This window comes from Dipodomys spectabilis, unplaced genomic scaffold, assembly GCF_019054845.1.
Source record: "Dipodomys spectabilis isolate Male_0828 unplaced genomic scaffold, ASM1905484v1 ptg000032l, whole genome shotgun sequence".
In the NCBI taxonomy this organism is placed as follows: Eukaryota; Metazoa; Chordata; class Mammalia; order Rodentia; family Heteromyidae; genus Dipodomys; species Dipodomys spectabilis.
The window spans coordinates 22,871,750-22,895,848 of record NW_024870709.1 but is presented as its reverse complement, the minus strand read 5'-3'; the positions used below and the strand labels follow the sequence as shown (position 1 = coordinate 22,895,848).

The window sequence follows — 24,099 nt, the reverse complement described above, 5'->3', positions numbered from 1 at the left end:
CCTAAAGTATTCACTACTGCATTACTACTATATGATAAATAAAATTCAAGCTGTTATGCACAGCTTTCAGCTAATTTTAGAGCCCTTGACTTAAAAAAGATCTTTTCCTTGACTGTGCATTTGTCAGACTCAGAATAAACTTAGCATTTATTTTAAGTTTTTCTCTAAATATTTTTATTTCTAAACATTCAAAGAACTAAAATTTACTTTTTCTTTCAGTACTCCCGAGAGCTTCACTTATTGTAACATATTTAATTAATATGTGAGTTTCTCATGAAATTTTATGGTTTATTTCCATTATTTTTGAACAATTTTAAATTCACAAGTACATCAAAATATTATGTTTATACTTAGTCTTTTTTTTTTGTTCTTCAGGGGATGTAGCAGTGAGGACATGGAAAAGGAAAATGTAACTTCATTGACAGAGTTTGTTTTCATTGGACTGACACAACAACCGGAGTGGAAAATTCCCCTGTTCCTGCTGTTCCTGGTGATATATCTCATGACCATTATGGGAAACCTCAGTCTGATTAGTGTCATCTGGCATGACCCTCACCTACACATACCCATGTACTTATTCCTAGGGAATTTAGTTTTCGTAGACACTTGGGTATCTTCTACAGTGACACCCAAACTGCTGGTCACATTGTTAGTCAAGGACAAGATGACATCTCTCTCCGAATGTTTGACACAGTTTTTTTCCTTTGCATCCAGTGCAACCATAGAATGTTTTCTCTTGACAGCAATGGCTTATGATCGCTATGTGGCCATATGCAAACCTTTACATTACCCAGTGATTATGACCAATAGGCTATGCATCCAAGTAATTGTGCTGACGTTTATAGCAGGATTTCTTCATGCCATAATTCACCAGCATTTTTTAGTCAAATTAAATTTCTGTGCTTCCAAAATATATCACTTTTATTGTGACATTTTGCCTTTATTGAGGAATTCTTGTACTTATCCTTCAGTTAATTTTATGCTGGTATATTTTTTGGCTGGCTCAATTCAACCATTCAGCTTTGTGACTATTCTTGCCTCTTACACTTTGGTTATCTTTGCAGTCTTAAAAAAGAAGTCCATCAAAGACATAAAGAAAACCTTCTCCACCTGCGGAGCCCATCTCTTCTCTGTGTCTTTATACTTTGGTACTCTTCTTATCATGTATGTGCGCCCCGCCTCTTCACAGAGAGATGAGGAGGACATGATGGACTCTCTAGTTTACACTGTCGTAATTCCTGTGCTAAATCCCATTATCTACAGTCTGAGAAATAAGCAAGTCATAAACTCACTGAGAAAACAATGGAAAGGAAATGTTTAGATGGCACAGTGGAAGACTTTTTTTCTTGAAATAAAAATTCATTACAATTAAGTATTTTATGCCATATGCAAAATTATAATTGAACATTAGACTTTATTATTGTTATTATTTATACAGAGTTTTTGCTGCCCAGGAAGGCTCAGGATATGGGATCCTTTCTTTCTTTTTTTTTTTTTTTTAGCAGTCGAGGGGCTTGAATTCTGGGCCAGGGCGCTGTCTATCCACTCTTCAGCTCAAGGCTAGGGCTCTACCACTTGAGCCACAGCGCCACTTCCGGCTTTTTCTGTTTATGTGGTGCTGAGGAATCAAACCCATGACCTCATGCATGCGAGGCAAGCACTCTACCACTGAGCCACTTTCCCAGCTCACTGTTTGTTTTTTTTAAAAATAATCTTTAAGTCGTTCTACAAAGTAATTGTCATTTTAACAATGCAGAATACAACACATATTGATCAATGGTCCCACCTTTTAACATTCTCATCCATCTCTCGCATACCCATTCCTTCCTTACTCTTCTTTTTTTAAGTTTCATTGTATTGTCAAGGTGATGTATAGAGGGATTACAGTTACATACATAAGGTAGTGAGTACATTTCTTGTTGAACTTATAACTCCGGCACTCATTTTTCTTCCACTTTCCCTTTCCCTCAATCTCCTCCAAGTTATACAGTTCACTTCCAACATGGTGTCTTGTGAGTATTACTGCTGCATTGGTTCACCCTCTGTCCTTTGTCTCACCATTTTGTTGTTCTCCTTCCCTTCCCCAATTCAGATGAATGTCTATACAGTATCAAGGATACCAAAATCAAATACAGTGACAACAGGGGATAAACCATAAAGGAAAAACACAAAAGAAAAATGAAACCACATAGCACATTAAAAACAACAAAGGAGAAAGCAACAATGCTTGATAAGAAATGTACTCATTATCTTGCCCATGTAATTGTAACCCCTCTGTACGGTATTTTCACAATAACAAAAACAACAACAACAAAGAAAAACTTGTTTCCATATCTTGGAGTTCATTTCCATTAACATCATCTTATATGGTCATATGTACATAGTTATTGAGCTATCCTGCTCATCTGCCAGGACTATACTAGATATATACTAATGATTACAAATTAGGGAAACCAAGGGATCTATGTTTCTTTGAGTCTGGATTACTTCATTTAATATGATTTTTTCCAAGTCTTTCCATTTCCTTATGAATGGGGTGACCCAAGATTCTATGCTTCCATCAAAAAGAATGACTCTTCTTAATTTGTAGGATGTATGATGAATTCTTGATTTTATTCTCCCTCTTCCCTCCTTCCCCTCTTCACTTATCTACCCTATTCCTCTTGACCTCATCCCAATTCTTCTAAATACATCGATCCTGCTATCTACTTTTTTGAACTTTGATTTTGCCTTTCTAAGGAATCACATGATTCTACATGGTAGATTCTCTTTAGAATCTACCATGCTTCAGTTAATACATACACTTCCAACATACCCAACGTATTTACTTACAGGTTTATACGAGAAATCTCATGTATAAACCTGTATATCTCACATATAATGAGATACGTAAATGTATAAACGTATATCTCACATATAATGAAAGTCATACATCCTTTGTTTCCATGAGCCTGGAAAAATCATATTAAGTGGGATCATTTGTTTTCTGCCCCATTTTAGGATCACAGGGTGGTCAGAGGGACCCAGCAAGGGGCCAAGAATTTTCTTTCCTATGCAGATTTTGCACATGTGGGCTAATAGTGTAGCAGGTTTCTACTGATGTTGGTCCAGGTTTTAAAAGATCTTTTGTGTTTAGGGCAAATGTTTGTTACATTTCTCATTGTGTATGCAATCATGTATACAATCGTATGTGTGCACCTGAATGTAAACATGCATATGAACATCTGTACACACATACATGTAAACGTGCATATAGTGGGCACCTAGGCTGATTGTATATCCAGGCTTCTAAGAATAGTGTCTTGATAAACATGGTCACAGGTTTGTCTTATAGTGCTTCCTGTAGCTCGACTTTCACATATGCTCTTTTTTTCTCTATATATTTCTTATTGCAGCATTCAAAGAATCTCAGATAATTGTTTAATGAGTTTTCAGCAAAAAACTTGTGGGATTTTCCTACTTCTTGCTAGGAGAGATTACATTAAAAAGAATTAAAAAATGAAAGATCTCTATTTTAGATATGTATCACTTCTCAGATGTCCATTCTAACTGTTCAGTTAAGGAAAGTATGTCATAAATGAAAGATTAGCAACAAGTCCCAGAATGGTGAGACAAAGGACAAGAAGGGAACCAATGGAAGAGCGATATGCACAAGACAATATATTGGAAATGATCTGTACAACTTGGAGGGTGAATGTTGTCGGGGAGGGAAAGTCAGAGAAAAATGAGGGAGGTGTTAACAAGTTTGCAAAGAAATGTACTTATTATCTTCTGCAACTGTAACCCCTCTTTAAAGCACCTTGACAATAAAATGTATAAAAAGAAAAAACCCAGTTCTACTATGAATATGCTTGCACCACTTCATAAAGTTGTGGTAAACAACCAGTCTCAGTTTGCCTCAAAACCCTGTGCAATCTTTCCTATGTCTCCTGTTTGGCCACACCTGACTCTTTCCTGCCTCTCTCTCTCTCTCTCTCTCTCTCTCTCTCTCTCTCTCTCTCTCTCTCTCTCTCTCTTTGTCGGTCGTGGGGCTTGAACTCTGGGCCTGGGTGCTGTCCCTGTGCTCTTCAGTTCAAGGCGAGCACTCTACTGCTTGAGTCACAGCACCACTTCCAACCTGCTTCTCTTTGTGCAGGAAAATTACAGTAATCATATCTAGCTCCTTCAGTGAACGCTTTTGTTTGATTAGTTTATACAGACAACACAATTTTAGAAATAAAATTTCTAGTGCCCAAATCCACGCCAACTGGAAAAGAATGTGTTTATCCACAAAATCTCCAAGCAGAATTCTAGGTTACTCTATATCATATACTGTGTCTTTGTTTTCTTTCTTTTTTGTTTATTTGTTTTGTTTTGACTCTATGGGGCTTGAAGTCAGGACCTTGCATTAGTAAGGTAAATACTCTACCACTTGACCCATGACCACAACCCTACTTGCTTTAGTATTTTCTCTTACATAGAGTTTTGCTTTTGTTTGAGGCTGGCCTTGAATCCAGATTGAATCCAGATCCCTTTTCCTTAATCTGCTTGTCTAACCCCTCCAGACTTGGATTATAATTTTTCTCATTGTCACCTTAAATTAGTGGAGCAAAGTAAATGCTAAGAGTATGATCTACAGACTTCATGATGATATGATGGGGCACTGTCTGTCCAAAAGACTTGAGCTTGTTGATCTTATTAACATCATGTTTACTTAGCTCTGAAAAACCATAAATATCCAAACATTAGGAAAATTTATTTCGTATTTAGAATGTATAAAGTTTGCTTAATTATTTCAAAAGTGTCATTTCCTGGAGAAAAATATGTGTCCAGTAGAATATCAGTTATAAGAATAAAACTGTCTATAGAACTCTGTGACTTCATGTTGACAATTTTAATTCATGTAAAACCCTGTGGAATAATTTATAGTTCTCTCTAGATTGTCCAATTCTGCAATGCCCATTAGAGAGTGTTTTGTCCTAAAGGGAATCCTTGAATCTCTGGAGAAAGTTAGTTCTTCACTTCTTACTCATTTGGCAAGAGTACAATGTTGCACAAATGATTGATTCCTGTTTAAAAATCGTATTTATAAGCACAATACATCTTGGGAAATGAATCTAAGAAATCAACGTGCAAGAAATGCTACATAAATTTGTTATTGTTGTGTTATATTTGTCTTTTATTTTCCTTTTTGTAAGTGTCTACCAGTTTAAGTTCCTCCATAATTTCTTTCAAGGTACGGGTAAGAAAGAAATGGTTGCCATTATATTCATTATTCATTATATGCAAAGTAAAATAACTTTAATTTTTAACAATTTAAAATTGGGTTTACAAGATGCCCAAACAGACATGTGGGAATGGAAAACTATCAGGGAAGTATTATCCAATTAATTTTCATGGCTAAAGACTTGAAAAGCAAAATAGCTGAAAAAGTTTGGTTTCTTCTTTTTGATGTGATAATTTTTTTTAAAGATTATCGATAAGCATATATTAGTTGTATAAGGAGTTTCAGTATCAATTATATCCATACATACATACAATGTTCCTTGATACAAATGATTTATTCCTTTTAATGAACTTTTCCTACCTTAATATAATTACCTTGTAGAAATTTGGTGGGCCAGATGCAGATTAAAACTGTGTTTAAAATTTTCAGTCCTAATTTCTTATGCAAGATGTTTGTCCTTTTTGTTTATTCTTATTAGGAGATTATTTGTTGACTAAAACACATAATCTGGTTAAAAATTTTAAAGATTTGTCAAATATTAGTTCTTCTAGCTATTTCACTGACTTTCTAGTAATAAAACATACACATAGTCACACAAGCACACAGACATACATATAAATATTGATAAGGAGATACACAGAAATGTTCCTCTATTGCTGTTTCTTACTTTATGATTCAAAAAGAACTACACACAAATGAAATCTGGAAAATTTTCAATTATTTTTGTGATTTGAGATTGCATGCATTGAAAACTATCTCAAGAATTAAAGTATAACAAGTCGTTATGTCAATAAAAGAACTTTACAACTTTGGCGGGGAGGGGGGGTGAGGTAGGGGGTAGGGGATGGGGAGATATGTGGGGGGGTTAGGGGGTTGGAGATTGGGAGGGATGGGAAGGGGAAACAGGAGGAGGCAACAATGCTTGATAAGAAATGTACTCATTGCCTTGCCCATGTCATTGTAACCCCTCTATATGGTATTTTCACAATTAAAAAAAAAGAATTAAAATATAGGTCACTACCTAAATTACTACTAGCTATATGTAAAAATTGTTTCAGTTTGAAGGCTTGTCTCATCAATATTCTAAAGAAAATGGTGAAAGTAAAATGGTTACAAGTGAAGTTGTGAAATGAAATTGAAAATAAAGTTAAATGCAAACAATGTAGATTGACAAACCACAACAGTCAGCTCAAATCATAAAACACATTCCACTGAGATGAAGAAAGAAGTATTTGATAGCACTGACATGGGAAGGAGAAATGTAGGTGCAACATCTTTTGATGAACAGGAAGATAAATAAATCAAACATTGGGAAAATTGTACATATTAAAATACTTAAAGTTTTTGTCATGTTTTTGAAATGTCCAAGTTAGAGGGCAAACAGGGTCTTGTGAAATGTCTTAAACCTTGCAGGATATTGGAAAATTGTTCCATCCTACAGTTTCAGGCCTTGACATAATATCTGTCAGGAAATACACCCTGTAAACAAATCTCTAAGGGTCATAGAGGACTTTTTCTCTCTCACTGGCCACAATGCAGTAAATGAGTTTATTGAATGGGTTTAACTCTTAGAAAAACTGGGGACAACATCACCTTGATAATAAAAAAAGAAAAAATAGAAAAACTGGGACAAGGACATCACCTATAAAAACAGTCAGCAGCAACAAAATGAATTAAGGTAGCTACTCTGCAGACAAAAGGCACTACCGAACACTTTCTCTGCTCAGCTCCCATGGGTCACAGCTCACACCAGCAGTTCCATTGGGATATGTGGGGAATATTTTCTGGAATCTAGGTATGTCTGCTAAAGATGCAATTTTAAAAGTTCTACTTGGTCCCTAGCCTTTTCCCTTCCCCTCTCTAACATCTATAGTAGGTTGGCTGATTGACTACACCTATAGTTTTTGCTTATTTTTAATTATCATTACGTAGCTGTACAAAGGACTTGCCATTTAATAAAGATGTTTGGGAATACAATATATCTTGAACAACATCGGTCTAGCTTCAGTTTGTTGTTGTTTGTCGTGGAGCTTGAACTCTGGGCCTGGGCACTGTTCCTCAGCTCTTCAGCTCAAGGCTAGTGCTCTTCACTTGAGCCACAGCGCCACTTCCAGTTCTCTGAATGGTTATTGAAGATAAGAATCTCACAGACTTTCCTGCCAGGGCTGGCTTTGAACCATGATCCTCAGATCTCAGCCTCCTGAGTAGCTAGGATTACAGGCGTGAGTCACCGACGCCTGGCTCAGTCCAGCTTCAATAGGGATAAAATTTGAGTTTTTAGCTCTAGAAAATTATTAGTCTCTTGTGTCATCAATATTTATGTGGTTGGAGAAAGGATTCATTTCCTTCTAGCTAGAACATTGCTTCCATATCCTTCATATTCTGTTCTTAAACAAATGTGAGATGGGTCATACTGCATAAGATGGACTGTTTTAGAATTTGTGATCTTCAGATCACACAGATGCTGAGATTATAGACATACCCAAATCTGTTTTATAATATCTGTATAATATCACCTCACAGTTCTTATCTCTTCATTTCTCTTTTCCTTTTGCCACAATTCAGTGCATATGTCATCTGTAGCTAACATTTTAACTGTCACAATAAGTTTCATATATTTAAATTTGCTAATAGCAGAAAATTTCTAATTATATCTCACTTGGATTGTCATAATTTTCTTTTGCCTTTCTGCCAATGACCTGAGTTCTCATTCTCCTTGTTATCACCACATGATACTGCTGTCCTTCAATGACAAATCACTTCATATCAAATAACTCAAGGATTCCTATTGATTCTCCAATTTGAATACTTTTCAATTAATTTCTTTTTTTCCTCATCACATTTAATGTTTTCTTTTTTGTTTATAATTATTTATTTTTAAATTTAATTTTATTGTCAAGGTGATGTACAGAGGGGTTACAATAACATACATAAGATAATGAGTACATTTCTTATCAGACATTGTTTACTTGGACCTTGACTAAGGACTTAGAATGTCTATGTATCAGCTGTGTTGTATATTTTAAATGTATTTCTAGACTTTATACTTTAACTATTCAAGAAGTAGCGCTGTGGCTCGAGTTTCAGAGTCCTAGCCTTGAGCTGAAGAGCTAAGGACAGCGTCCTGGCCCAGAGTTCAAGCCCCACAACTGAGAAAAAAAATTAACTATTCATATAATTATCCCTCAAAAATCTCTATCTAGGGGCTGGGAAGGTGGCTCAGTGGTAGAGCGCTTGCCTTGCATGCATGACGCCCTGGGTTCGATTCCTCAGCACCACATAAGCAAAAAGAAAAAAGCCAGAAGTGGTGCTGTGGCTCAAGTGTTAGAGTGCTAGCCTTGAGCTGAAGAGCTGAGGGACAGCACCCAGGCCCAGAGTTCAGGCCCCATGACCGGACCCCCCCCCCCAAAATCAATCAATCAATCTATCTATCTATCTATCTATCTATCTATCTATCTATCTATCTATCTATCTATCTATCTATCTATCTATCTATCTACTATCTATCTATACTTTTGCCAGTCCTGGGGCTTGAACTCAGGGCTTGGGCACTGTCCCTGAGATTCTTTTGCTCAAGTTTAGTACTGTACTACTTGAGTCATAACGCCATTTCTGGCTTTCTCTTTTTAGGTGGTACTGAAGAATTGAGCACAGGGCTTCTTGCATGGTAGGCAAGTACTCTACCACTAAACTATATTCTTAACCCCACAGTCTCTATTTTGTTGCTCAATCTGTTAGGAAAATCTGACATGCATGCGGCTTGGGGATCTCAACACAATAAAAATTATGTCTTCTTTTCTACTTCTGACTCGTTTCCCATCCTTGGAGTATATTTTCTATAAGAACAATTATAGAAAAGATTTTCATTATCTGTCCTAAAAGTTTTAGTATGTGTATTATTCACTAATGTGAAGCTTAAAGTTTGTCACTAAAGAATCTTTGTCCTTGATCCTGAATCCATATGTCAGACCTATGAGATTATTTTAACAAGGTAGTCTACATAATTTAATAAGTGCTTGAAATGGCCTTTATTTCTCCTTAAATGTATTAATTAATAAAAACTGAGTAAAGGAAATTAATTGATTTTTGATTCCAACAAATCCCTTCAAATAGTTTTCCATTAATTAGAGTGAATTTAACGAATAGACAATGTTCTTATAAATGCCTGGTTTTATTCGAATTCATCTCTATTATTTTTCATTTCATACATGTTTCAAGAATGGTCTTACATTTAATGTTTCCCCTTTCAGGAGACAACTAGGGAGAACATGCAGAAGGAAAATGGAACATTGCCGACAGAGTTTGTTCTCACAGGACTTCCATATCAAGCACAGTTGAAAATCCCCTTGTTTCTGGTGTTCTTGATGATATATCTTATCACCATTGTGGGAAACCTTGGTCTGATTGTTGTCATCTGGAAGGACCCTCATCTTCACATCCCCATGTATTTATTCCTTGGGAACTTAGCCTTTGTAGATGCTTGGTTATCATCCACAGTAACACCAAAGATGCTGGTCAACCTGTTAACAGAGAATGATATGATAACTCTTACTGAATGCAAAATACAGTTTTTTTCCTTTGTAGTCAGTGTCACGACAGAATGTTTTCTCTTGGCAACAATGGCTTATGATCGCTATGTGGCCATCTGTAAACCTTTACTTTATCCAATGATTATGACCAACAGCCTCTGCATCCGGTTAATGGTTGTGTCACTTATAGGAGGATTTCTTCATTCAACACTTCATGAATGTTTTTTATTTAGGCTTACCTTCTGTAATTCTAACATCATACATCACTTTTACTGTGATGTTATGCCATTACTAAAGATTTCCTGTACTGATCCTTCTCTTAATTACCTAATTATTTTTATTTTCTCTGGCTCAATACAAGCATTCACCATTGGGACTGTTCTTATCTCTTATACATTTGTGCTCATTACAATCTTAAAAAAGAAGTCTGCCAAAGGCATAAGGAAAGCCTTCTCCACCTGTGGAGCCCACCTTTTATCTGTGTCTTTATACTTTGGTTCTCTTCTCTTTATGTATCTGCTCCCTGCATCTGCACAATCAGATGATCAGGATATGATGGACTCTCTATTTTACACTGTTATAATTCCATTGTTAAATCCCATGATCTACAGTCTGAGAAATAAGCAGGTCATAGATTCAGTGACAAAAACATTCAAGAGAAATATGTAGAGCTCATACTGAAAAGACTGATAACTAAAGAAGAAAATAAATAAAAACATTTTATAGGGTTGCACATTATTAAATGTAGTTTTTGTAAAAGTGTTCTTCTTTTAACAAAGACAGTCACAGATTCATTGAAGTTAAATTTGAGTGTTTGGTTGTATATTTGAAAAACTTCAAAATTACAATTGTACCACTTGGGAAAAAACATATATGACATATGTATCTCCCCCTACCCTCTCTCTCTATCTCTGTGTGTGTGTGTGTGTGTGTGTGTGAGTGTGTGTGTGTGTGTGTGTGTGTGTGTGTGTGTGTGTGTGTGCGTGTATGAATTTTGGCTAAGGTTGGCCTTTAATTCACAATCTTGCTACTTAGCTTCTGATGTTGAACCATGATAACAATCTCTGTTCTTTTTTGTGATGCTGGGAATTGAATTTTGTGGCCCAAATGAGTAGCTAGGAATCCAGGGGTAAGTGAACACAACAAGCCCCCAGGCTTTATTGTTTTTTCAGACTTGTAGGACCATTCCTACAATTCCTACATTCTTAATGTGAGCAGGGGTTTTCCCACTGTTCCTGGATATAGCTTTTAAAGGAATTTTTGCTATTTTTTAAACATACTGGACTTGAGGAACAAATGATTAGTTTATACCAGGGAATGTTACATTTCTTCTGTTAGGGCCACAATCCTTTATAGACATCCTGGCCTTGTGAAATGATTTCAGTGTTCTTCTTGACTTTGAACATTTCAAGAGTTTTTTCTTTTTCTGATTCTGGTTGTTCTCCCTCTCTGCTTTGGTTTACAAAAATTTCAGTATCTGCAGAGCTGCTTGATCTGGGCACCAGCGGACCTGGACTGACCGTATTCAGTCTTCCTGGATTACTCCCATGTTCAGAACTTCCTGTTCTCTAAGTTATTAATGACTTAAGTCATTAATAACTAATATGTGCCCTCATGTATTTCCATAGGAAATCAAGAATTTAAAGAGCATAACTAAATGAGATAGCAAATAAAATCACTTCACAGAGTTGTATATTTTCATTTCAGTTGGTGAATTTATTAAGGTTTAAGATCATGTAGGCCCTCTGATCAGAACATTGGGATGATGTTCAGGGTGAGCTAGATCAAAGGAGATTAAGTGACCAGATGTTACAATTGAATGAAAATTATTAACAATTATTACTCTAAAATCACATAACGAAAGTATTAAAATTAGAGATGTGCTTTGAACTAGGTTATCTCACAATGTTTATTTACTTCTTTCTTTGATATAGGAGATAAATTTTGCCCAAGAAGTGACATTTCAAAAAAGGTGTTATGAAGTGCTATTGAATGATGTCAGTCTTTCTGGAATTTCTTCTTTTCATTCTGTAGAAGTCTGACATCACTATGGAGAGTATGATATTAGTCCCAGCCTGTCCAGAACAATTTTGTGTATAAAGTCTAATCAGAAGTTTTCTTTTTCTTTCATTCTTTTTTGTGTGTGTGCTGGCACCATGGCATGAACTGAGGGTGTAGGTAGTGCTTCTGAGATTTTTTGCTCAAAACTAGAGCTCTACCACAAGAGACACAGCTCTATTTCTTGCAGAAATAAGTCACACAGACTTTCCTCCACTGGCTGGCTGGTTTTGAATCATGATCTTCAGTTCTTGGCCTCCTAAATAGCTCGGGTTACAGAAGTGATGTACAGGGTCCAAGCTTGGAAGTCCTTTTAAGACAAGATACACTATTGATTACTCGAGGTAGTTATATACAATAAATTAATTAGTAAAATGTTTTATTTCTCTAGTTTAGAATTAATGAACACTTTTTAAAAATTACTTATGTGTTAATGAATAATAGTTATACAACCTCTGAACAGTTCATTAGTTGCTGGGTGAAGGTGGCTCATGCCTGTAATCTAGCTACGCAGGAGGGTGAGATCTGAGTATTGTGGTTCAAAGCCACTCCAAGCAGGAAAGTTTGTGAGACTCTTATCTCTAATTACCTACCCCCAAACCGGAAGTGGCACTGTGACTCAAGTAATTGAGCATTCACCTTGAGCTGAAGAGCTCAGGGATAGCTCCTAGGCCCAACGTTCAAGCTCCTCGACTGACCATACACACACACACACACACACACACACACACACACAAGTTCATTAGTTAGTAAAAGGTAGTTTATTACATTCTATGAAAATCAGAATGTAAAGATCTTTGATATGAGCCAGAACATCCACAATCCACCATATATCATTTTATAACTTTTTTAAAATATTGAGACATTAATATAATATCTTAACATTTATTTTCAAAAAATTCATAGACACTAGGACTTCCTTGGTTCTCAGGCTATAGACCATAGGAATTTTTAAAATTTAATTTAATTCTGTTGTAAAGGTGATATTCACAGGCGTTACAGTTGCATCAGTAAGATAATGAGTACATTTCTTGTAGAACATTATTATGCCCTCCCTGGTTTTTCTCCTACTATACCCCCAACTACTCCCCCCAAAGTTGTAAAGTTCATTTTCAACCTAGTGTCTTGTGAGCATCATGGTTGCACTGGTTCACCCTTTGTCCTTGTTTCAACATTTGGTTATTTCCCTTCACTTCTCCAGTTCAGATGAACATATATACATATATATATATATATGTACACACACATATCACACACACATATATATATACATCTATATATATGTATGTGTATATATTATATATATATATATACATATATATATATATATATATATATATATATATATATATATATAATACCCAAGGTACGAAAATCAAATACAGTGACAACAGGGGACAAATCATAAGTTAAAAAAAACACAAGAGAAAAAAGAAATCACATAGTACATTAAAAACAACAACAAAAAGTGGTGTGTGGCTCAAGTGATAGAGTGCTCACCTTAAGCTGAAAAGCTCAGGGACATTGCCCAGGCTCAGAGTTCAAAGCCCCATGACCAATCAAAAAAAAGAAAAACAAAGAAAAAAAAACTCTTGTTTCTGTATCTTGGCGCTCATTTCCATTAACATCATCCTATATGGTCATATGTACATAGCTATTGAGCTATTCTGCTTATTTGCTAGGACTATACTAGATATATACTAATTATGACAAATGAGGGAAACCAAGGGATCTCTGGTTCTTTGAGTCTTGCTTTCTTCTTTTAATATGATTTTTTCCGAGTCTTTCCATTTCCTTATGAATGGGGCAACCCAAGATTCCATGCTTCCATCTTCTTAATTTGTAGGGTGTACTATGAATTTTTGATTTTATTCTCCCTCTCTTCTCTTTTTTACTTATCTTCCCCATTCCCCTTGACCTCACCCCTCTTCTTCTAAATACACCGATCCTGTTGTCTACTTGTTTGAACTTTGATTTTGTCTTTCTAAGGAATTACATGATTTAAATTCTCTCTAGAATCTACATGCTTCGGTTAATGCATACACTTCCAACCCACCCAATGTATTTACTTACAGGTTTTTTTTTTTTTTTGGTCCAGTTGTGGGGCCTGAACTCTAGGCCTGGGCGCTGTCCCTCAGCTCTTCAGCTCAAGGCTAGTGCTCTACCATTTGAGCTACAGCGCCACTTCCGGCTTTTTTCTTTTTTCTTATGTGGTGCTGAGGAATCAAACCCAGGGCCTCAGGCATGCAAGGCAAGCGCTCTACCACGGAGCCACCTTCCCAGCCCAATATATAATTTTATTTTATTTTTTTTGTCAGTCATGGGGCTTGAATACTTACAGGTTTATACGTGAAATCTCACTGTCACATATAATGAAAGTCATACATCCTTTGTTTCTCTGAGCCTGGAAAAATCATATTAAGTGAGATCATTTGTTTTCTGCCCCATTTCAGGATCACAGAATGGTCAGAGGGACCCAACAAGGGGCCAAGATTTTTCTTTCCTATGTAGATTTTGCACGTGTGGTCTAATAGTGTAGCAGGTTTCTACTGATGTTGATCCAGGTTTTAAAAGATCTTTTGTGTTTAGGGCAAATCTTTGTTACATTTATCATCATATATACAATCATGTATACAATCATATGTGTGTATCTCTATGTATGTGTGCATACAAACACACATACACACATACATACAAACATACATATGGTGGGCACCTAGGTAGATTCTATTTCTAGAATAGTGTCTTGATAAACATGGTCACAGCTTTGGTCTTATGGTGATTACTGTAGCTCTGCTTTCACATATACTCTTTTTTTCTCTCTACATATTTCTTGTTGCAGCATTCAAAGCATGTCACATAATTGTTTAGTGTCTGGGATTTTTCTACTTCTTGTTAGCAGAGATTACATTAAAAAGAATTCAAAAATGAAAGCTTTCTATTTTAGGAAGCTATGTATCACTTCTTAGAAGTCCACTCTAAATACTCAGTTAATGAAAGTATTTCACAAATGAATGTTTAGCAACAAGTTCCATAGTTGATACTCAAAGGGAAACATGAATATGCTGGTATATCATCGTAACGTTTTCAAATGTCCTGGAAGTTGTAGTAAACACCAGTGTCAGTTTGCCTCAAAGCCTCATGTAATCTTTCCTGTGCCTCCTCTTTGGCCATACCTGACTCTTTCTTGCTTCTCTTTGTACAAGAAAATTCCAGTAATAATTTCTAGCTTCTTCAATTAACAGTTTTGCTTGACTAGTCTACACAGACAGAACAATTTAGAAATGAAATCTCTAGTGCCCAAATCCATGCCGAGTGATAAAGAATCTGTTTATTCACAAAATCTCCAAGCAGAATTCTAGGTTACCTATATGATATCCTTTGTCCTTGTTTGTTTTTTCTTTATTTGTTTTGTTTTGACTTCATGGGGCATGAAGTCAAGACCTTGGGTCAGTAAGGTAAATACTCTGCCACTTGACCTACGACCACAACCCTACTTGCTTTAGTTATTTCTCTAACAGATAGACTTGCTTTGGTTTGAGGCTGGTCGTGAATCAAGATCCCTTTTCCTTAATCTGCTCTGTAGCCTATCTAGTCCTTTAGGCCTCTGGTTTGTAAATTTTCTCATTAAATGTCATCTTAATTGTGGAGCAAAGTAAATGGCTAGAATATGATTTATAGATTTCATGATAATCTGATGGGTTTGTCTCTTGAACAGACTTAAGCTCATTGACCTTATTAAAATCAGGTTTACTTACCTCTAAAAAACCATAAGCAATCAAAACATTTAGAAAATATACTTGTATATATACTTGTATATAGAATGTATTAAGTTTGCTTAAACATGACTTCTTGGAGACAATATGAGTCCAGTAGAATATCAATTTATAAAATAAACCTGTCTATAGAATTTTATGACTTCATTTTGATAATTTCAAATCTTGTAAACCCTGTGGAATAATTTTTAGCTCTCTCTAGATTGTCTAATTCTGCAATGCCCAGCAGAGAATGCTTTGTCCTAAAGGGAATCCCTGACTCTCTGGTACTTCACTTCTTACTCATTTGGCAAGAGTACAACATTGCACAAATGATTGATTTTTGTTTTAATATCATATATAAACACAATACAGCTTGGGAAATGAATCTTAGAAATCAATGTGCAAGAAATGTTACATATATTCATTCATGTTGTGTTATATTTGTCTATTATTTTCTCTTTTATAAGTTGCCTGCCAGTTTAAATTCCTCCACAATTTCTTTCAAGGTATGGGTAAGAAAAAAATGGTTTTGATCATATTCATTATTCATTGTATGGAAAGTAAAATATCTGTTCAATTTATAACAATTTAAGACTGGATTTACGAGATGCCCAAACAGAAATAAGGGAACGGAAAACTCTCAGGGAAGTATTTATGCACATTATTTTTAGGACTAAAAGCTTGAAAAGCAAAATAGCTGAAAAAGTTTGGTTTATTTTTTTGAGGTGATAATTTTTTTAAAGATTATCAATATATTAGTTGTATAAGCAGTTTTCATGATCACATTCATCTATACAATGTTCCTTGATGCAAGTGATTTATTCTTTTTAATGAACTTTTCCTACCTTAATATCCTAATTATAATTACCTAGTAGAAATTTGGTGGACCAGATGAAGATGAAAATTGTGTTTAAAAAACTCAATCTTAATTTTTATACAAGACGTTTGTCCTTGTTGATTTTTAAATATATTTTTATTGTAAAACACTGTACAGAGAGGTTACAGTTACATGAATAGGGCAATAAGTACATTTCCTATTGAGCATTGTTACCTCCTCCTTTGTTTTTCCCCTACCATTCCTTCCCTCTCCACCTTTCCAACTCCTCCTCCCCCCCTTTTGTTGATTCTTACTAGAAGATTATCTGTTGAATAAAACACAAAATCTGGTTACAATTTTTAAAGTTTTGTCAAATATTAGTTCTATTCTTTCACTGATTTTCTGGTAATGACATCAGCACCATACACATGCACAAGCGCACACACGCACACAGACATACACATAACTATTATAAGGAGATACACAGAAAATGTTCTTATACTGCTCTTTCCTACTTTATAACTCAAAATGTACTACCCACAAATGAAATTTGGAAAATTTTCAATTATTGTGTGATTTGAGATTGAATGCAATGAAAATTATCTCAAGAATTAAAATACAGGTTACTACCTTAATTACTACTGGCTATCTGTAAAACCTGTTTCATTTTGCAGTCGTGGCTCACTGTTTTTCTGAAGTAAATGGTGAAAGTAAAATGACCACGTCTGAAGCTGTGAAATAAGAAAATTGAAAACTTAGTTAAATATGTCAACATAATTTTATATAAACATTATAGACTGGCAAACAACAGTCAGATAATAAAACATGGAAGTGTTCTACTGGGATGAAGAAAGTATTTGATAACACTTCTGAAATAGGAAGGGGAGACGTAGATGCAACATCTTTTGAAGAACAGGAAGGTAAATAAATCAAGCATTGGGAAAATAGTGCAGATTAGAATACTTAAAGTTTTTGTCATGTTCCTGAATTGTCCACGTCAGAAGCAAACTGGGTCTTGTGAAATTTCTTAAGCCTTGCAGGATATTGGAAATTTTTTTCCATCCTGCAGTTCCAGGCCTTGACATAATATCTTTCTGGAAACACACCCTGAAATGGCAAATCTCTAAGTGTCATAAGGGACTTTTTCTCTCTCATTGGCCACAATGCAGTAAATGAATTTATTGCATGGGTTTATCTCTATTTTAGAAAGACTGAGGACATTGAGGGTATCACTTATAAAAACAGGCAGCAGCAACAAAAGGAATTTAGGTGGCCACCCTGCAGACAAATATTCACTCACCAACACTTGATCTGCTCACCTCCTTAGGTCATAGCTCACACCAGTTGTTCCATTGGTATACGCAACATCTACTGATATCTAGGTATCTCTACTAGACATGTAATTAAAAAAAAATTCTGCTTGGTCTCTAGCCCTTTGTCTTCAGCTCTTTAAATCCCAAATATATGGTGGGTTGGTCTGGTTGACTAAACCTATGCTTTGCTTACATTTTAATTATCTTTACATAGTTGTACAAAGGAATTGACATTTAATAATGACATTTAGGAATGAAATATATCTTGATCAATGTCACTCCATCTAGGTGTAATAGGGATAAAATTTGTGTTCTGAGCTCTAGAAAATTATTAGTCTCTGTGCCATCACCATTTACGTAGTTGGAGAAAGGATCCATTTTCTTCTAGCTAGTACATTGCTTCCATATCCTTCATATTCTGTTCTTAAACAAATGTGAGATGGGTCATACTATATAGGACAGATAGTCTAGGAACTTGTGATCCTCCAATCTCTACTTCACACATGCTAAGATTATAGACATACTCAACTATATCTGTTTTGTAATCTGTTTAATAACACGTCATAATTCTTATCTCTTCACTTCTCTTTTTCTTTTGCCAAAACTCAATGCATATGTCATCTATAGCTAACACTTTAACTGTTACATTGTTTCATATAATTAAGTTTGCAAATAGTAGAATTTTGTTAACTACATCTCAGTTAGATTTTCAGTTTCCTCTTGTATTTCTGAGAAAGACACTAGTTCTCATTTTCATTCTTTTAAAAATATATTTTATTTATACATTTTAAATATATATTTATTGTAATGATACTGTACAGAGGGGTTACAGTTACATGAGTAAGGTAATGAGTACATTTCATATTGAGCATTGTTACCTCCTCTGTTTTTCCCCTACCATCCCTTCCTTTCCCACCTTCCCAACTCCTCCTACCCGGCCCAAAGTTGTAAAGTTTATTGTCAATATAGTATCTTGTACATCTCATAGTTACAATGGGTCAATCTGTATCCTTATTTCAGCATTTTCTTATTTCTCTTCCCCTCCCCAAATTAGAAAAAATGTATATACAAGATGTAGGGTACTGGAATCAAATACAGTGAAAGCAAGGGTTACACCATAAGGAAAGAACATACAAAGGGAACAAAAATATCACATAGTACATTATAAGTACATTAAAAACAACAGCAACAAAGATAAAAACCTCTTGTGTCCCTATCTTGGGTGCATTTCACTTAGCACATCATATATGGTCATATGAACATAGCTTTTGACCTCTTCTGCTTGTCCTTGACATATACTGGTTATTGCAAATAAAGGAAACAATGGGACCTATGTTTCTTTCTTATCACCATGTGACACTGCTAATTTTCAATGGCAAATTTCTTCACATCAAATGTATCAAGGATTCCTATTGATTTTCCAAATTGAATACTTTTCAATTAATTTCTTTTTGTTCCTCTTCACACCTAATGTTTCCTTAGGGCTTGACTAAGGACTTTGCACATCTATGAATCCTTTATGTAGCATTTAAAAATGTATTTCTATAGTGTATATTTTAACAATACATATAATTATCCCTTACATTTTGTATTTTGTTGATCAATCTGTTAAGAAAATTCTGATGTGCATGTGTGGTTGGGATCTGAAGACAATATAAAAAATGTTTTCAGTTCTACTTCTGACTCAAGTTTCCCATCCTTGAAGTATACTTTCTATAAGAAAAATAGATAAAAGATTTTCATTGTCTGTGTTAAAAGTTTTAGTATGTATGTCATATACTAAAATGAAAGTTAAAGTTTGTCACAAAGATTTCAACTTTAAAGAATCTTTGTCCTTGATACTAAATCCATATGTCAGACTCATGAGATTATTATTACATAATATTCCATCTAATTTAACAAATGCTTAAAATGTCCTTTCTCTTTAAATACATCGCCAACTCCTCCCTTCATCTCCCAAGTTGTAAAGTTCATTTTCAACATAATGTCTTGAAGATTTTATTCTTACAATGGGTCAACCTATATCCTTATTTCAGCATTTTGTTATTTCCTTTCCCTTCTCCTAATTAGGAAATTTATATACAAGATTCAGGGCACCAGAATCAAGTACAGTGACAACAGGGGTTATACCATAGAGGGAAGAACATAAAAAAGAAAAAAAAAAAATCACATAGTACATTAAAAATGCCAGCAAAAAAGAAAAATCCTCTAGTGTCTCTATCTTGGGGTTCATTTCACTTAGCATCATCTTATATGGTTACATGCACATAGCTTTTGATCTTTTCTGCTTGTCTGGTATGACAAAGAAAATATTGGATTTTTGGATTTCATCAATTCTCTTAAATACTTTCCATTCATTATAGTTAATTCATTAAATATTGACAGCATTCTTATAAATGCCTAGTCTTATTCTAATTCATCTCTATTATTTTTCATTTGATAAACATTAAAAATGTTCTTACATTTAATGTTTCCCCTTTCAGGAGACAACTAGAGAGAACATGCAGAAGGAAAATGCAACATTGCTGACAGAGTTTGTTCTCACAGGACTTCCATATCAAGCACAGTGGAAAATCCCCTTGTTCCTGGTGTTCTTGATGATATATCTTATCACCATTGTGGGAAACCTTGGTCTGATTGCTGTCATCTGGAAGGACCCTCACCTTCACATCCCCATGTATTTATTCCTTGGGAACTTAGCCTTTGTAGATGCTTGGTTATCATCCACAGTAACACCAAAGATGCTGGTCAACCTGTTAACAGAGAATAATGTGATAACTCTTACTGAATGCAAGATACATTATTTTTTCTTTGTAGCCACTGTAACAACAGAATGTTTTATCTTGGCAACAATGGCTTATGATCGCTATGTGGCCATCTGTAAACCTTTACTTTATCCAGTGATTATGACCAACAGACTCTGCATCCGGCTAATAGTTGTGTCACTTATAGGAGGATTTCTTCATTCCACATTTCATGAATGTTTTTTATTTAGGCTTACCTTCTGTAATTCTAACATCATACATCACTTTTACTGTGATGTTATACCATTACTAAAGATTTCCTGTACTGATCCTTCTCTTAATTACCTAATTATTTTTATTTTCTCTGGCTCAATACAAGCATTCACCATTGGGACTGTTCTTATCTCTTATACATTTGTGCTTATTACAATCTTAAAAAAGAAGTCTGCCAAAGGCATAAGGAAAGCCTTCTCCACCTGTGGAGCCCATCTCTTATCTGTGTCTTTATACTTTGGTTCTCTTCTCTTTATGTATGTGCTCCCTTCATCTGCACAATCAGATGATCAGGATATGATGGACTCTCTATTTTACACTGTTATAATTCCATTGTTAAATCCCATGATCTACAGTCTGAGAAATAAGCAGGTCATAGATTCAGTGACAAAAACATTCAAGAGAAATATGTAGAGTTAATACTGAAAAGACTCTGATAACTATAGAAGGAAATAAATAAAAACATTTTATAAGGTTGCACATTGTTAAATGTAGTTTTTGTAAATGTATTCTTTTTCTTTTAAGCAAAACAGTCACAGAAGCATTGAAGTTAAGTTTGAGTATTTTGTTCTACTTTTTGAAAATACTTGGAAATTACACAATTGTCATATTTGGGAAAAGTATCTATGATATGTGTGTGTGTGTGTGTGTGTGTGTGTGTGTGTGTGTGTGTGTGTGTGTATTTGTGCTAAGTCATAGGGGAGCTCTATGTGGAGTCTTCTGAGGAACATCCATACTACTGAACAAGTTTACATTCCCACCAACAATGCAGTAGGGTTCCCTTTTGGCCTCATCCCCTCCAGCATCTTTTTGTTATTAGATTTCTTGATTATAGTTATTCTAACTGGGGTGAGGTGGAATCTCATGTTGTTTTGATTTGCATTTCTTTTATGGCTAGAGAAGCTGAGCATGTCTTCATGTGTCCTTGACTATTCTTATTTACTCTTCAGAGAAGTTTCTCTTTAGGTCTTTAGCCCACTTATTTATCCGGCAGTTGTTTCTTTGAGGAGTTGTTGTTGGAGGATTTAAGGTTTTAATTTCCAAGTATATTTTAGATATGAGGCACATGTCCTTCACTATGGCTAGTGAAGTTCTTCTCCCAATCCATGGTCTTTCTATTGATCTTGCTAGCTATGTCCTTTGCCATGCAGAAGCTCTGCAATTCCATGCCATCCCATTTGTCTAACCTTTCTTTGACTTGTTGTTTCTGTGATCCAGCAATCTCACTTTTGGGCATTTACCCAAATGATCACAAATATAGCTGTACTAAAGCTACTAGCACAATTATGTTTATCTTAGCATTATTTACCATAGCTAAGATGTGAAACCAACCTAGATGACCCTCAGTAGATGAATGGATCAAGAAAATGTGATACACACACACACACACACACACACACACACACACACACACACTGGAATTCTCTACCTCCATCAGAAAGATGGTTAGGGCGGACCCATTGCAACAATGAGATGTACAAGAAGTTATGTCGAAAAACAAACTTTACAACTTTGGTGAGGGAGGAGGATGAGGAGACGACGGGGGGCAAGATGGGAAGGGATGGGGAAACAAAGGAGGAGGCAACAATGCTTGATAAAAATGTACTCATTACCTTTGCTCATACCCCTCTGTATGGTATTTTCACAATAAAAAAGAAAAAGAAAGATATGAGGAAATGGAAAGACTTGGAAAATTTATATTAAGTGAAGTAAGCTAGTTTCAAAGAAACATAGGTTCCATGTTTTCCCTTATCTTCAGTAACTAGTATATGTTTAGAACAAGCTGAAAAGGTCAAAAGCTATGTATATTTGACCATATGAGATGATGTTAAGCAAACTGAACCCCAAGACACAAGGGACACAAGTGGCTTTTTTCTTTCTTGCTATTGTTTTTTAACATACTTATGATGTACTATGTGATTTTTTTTTTGTTTCTTTGGTATGTTCCTCCCCAAGGTATAATCCCTGTTTTCACTGTATTTGATTCTGGTGCCCTGCATCTTGTATATATACTTTTCTAATTTGGGAAGGGGAAGTGAAAAAAACCAAAATGTTTAAATAGAGAAACAGGTTGACCCATTGTAACAATGAAATGTGCAAGACACTATGTTGAAAATAAACTTTACAACTTCAGAGGTGGGGGAAGTAATTGGGGAAGTGGAGAAGGAAGAGATGACAGGGGAAAAATAAAGGAAGAGTCAACAATGTTCGATAGGAAATGTACTTATTACCTTACTCATATAACTGTAATCCCTCTGTACAGTATTTTTACAAGAAAAAAAATCTATAAAAAAGAATTTTGGCTAAGGTTGGCCTTTAATTCACAATCTTCTTACTTGTTGGTGAAATTGAACCATGATAACAAACTGTGTTCTTTTTTATGATGCTGGATATTGGCCCAAATGATTAGCTAGAATACAGGGGTAAATGAACACAACAGGCCTTTATTGGTTTTTAAGACTTGTAGGAATAGGCTAATGTTGGCAGTGGATTTTCCACTGTTCCTGGACATAGCTTCTAAAGCAATTTTTTCTATTTTTAAACATCCTGGACTTGAGGAACAAATGATCAGTTTATACCAGGGAATGTTACATTTCTTCTGTTAGGGCTATAATCCTGCAGAGACATCCTGGCCTTGTGATATGATTTACTGCTCATCTTGACCTTGAACATTTGAAGAGTTTTTTCTTTCTCTGATTCTGGTTGTTCTCCCTCTCTGCTTTGGTTTACAAAAATTTCAGTATCTGCAGAGCTGCTTGATCTGAACACCAGTAGACCTGGCCTGATCCTATTCAGTCCTCCTGGCTCAGTCTCATGTTCAGAACTTCCTGTTCTTTAGGCTAGTAATAACTTAAGTCATTAGTAACCAGTATATGTTCTCATGTATTTCCATACATCATTGGAAAACTCATAAGGAAATCTAGTTAAATCAAGGAAATCAAGAACTTAATTAAATGAGATAGTAAATGAAGGCACTTCACAGTCTTGTAAATTTTATTTTAGTTTGTGAATTTATTAAGGTTTAGAATCATATAGGCCCTCTGATCAGAACACCAGGATGATGTTTAAAGATGATCTAGATCAAAGGAGACTAACAGACCAGGTGATACAATTGATATATTGAGTGAAAATTATCATAGACTATTACTCCTAAATGACACAATGAAAGTATTAAAATTATGTATATATATATATATGTATATATATATATATATATATATATGCCTTGGACTGGGTTATCTTCCAATATTGATTTACTTCTTCTTTTTTTTTTTTGGTGGGTCATGGGGCTTGAACTCTGGGCCTGGGCGCTGTCCCTCAGCTCTTCAGCTCAAGGCGAGCACTCTACCACTTGAGCTACAGCGCTACTTCCTGATTTACTTCTTTCTTTAATATAGGAG

General features: G+C 35.2%; 3 protein-coding genes across 3 annotated transcripts; all 3 read left to right on the top strand.

The window, feature by feature from the left end:
* Window positions 1-367: 367 nt before the first annotated feature.
* Window positions 368-1,321, top strand: LOC122105633 (olfactory receptor 5H8-like). Its single transcript, XM_042676958.1, has one exon. It carries the CDS (start codon window positions 395-397, stop codon window positions 1,319-1,321), a length of 927 nt encoding a protein of 308 aa, XP_042532892.1. The 5' UTR covers window positions 368-394.
* An 8,120-nt stretch (window positions 1,322-9,441) lies between these two features.
* On the top strand, window positions 9,442-10,404 carry LOC122105603 (olfactory receptor 5H14-like). Its single transcript, XM_042676909.1, has one exon. The coding sequence runs from the start codon at window positions 9,475-9,477 to the stop codon at window positions 10,402-10,404; it is 930 nt and encodes a 309-aa protein (XP_042532843.1). The 5' UTR covers window positions 9,442-9,474.
* Window positions 10,405-20,149: 9,745 nt separating this feature from the next.
* On the top strand, window positions 20,150-21,112 carry LOC122105601 (olfactory receptor 5H8-like). Its single transcript, XM_042676906.1, has one exon. The coding sequence runs from the start codon at window positions 20,183-20,185 to the stop codon at window positions 21,110-21,112; it is 930 nt and encodes a 309-aa protein (XP_042532840.1). The 5' UTR covers window positions 20,150-20,182.
* The last annotated feature ends 2,987 nt before the right edge of the window (window positions 21,113-24,099 follow it).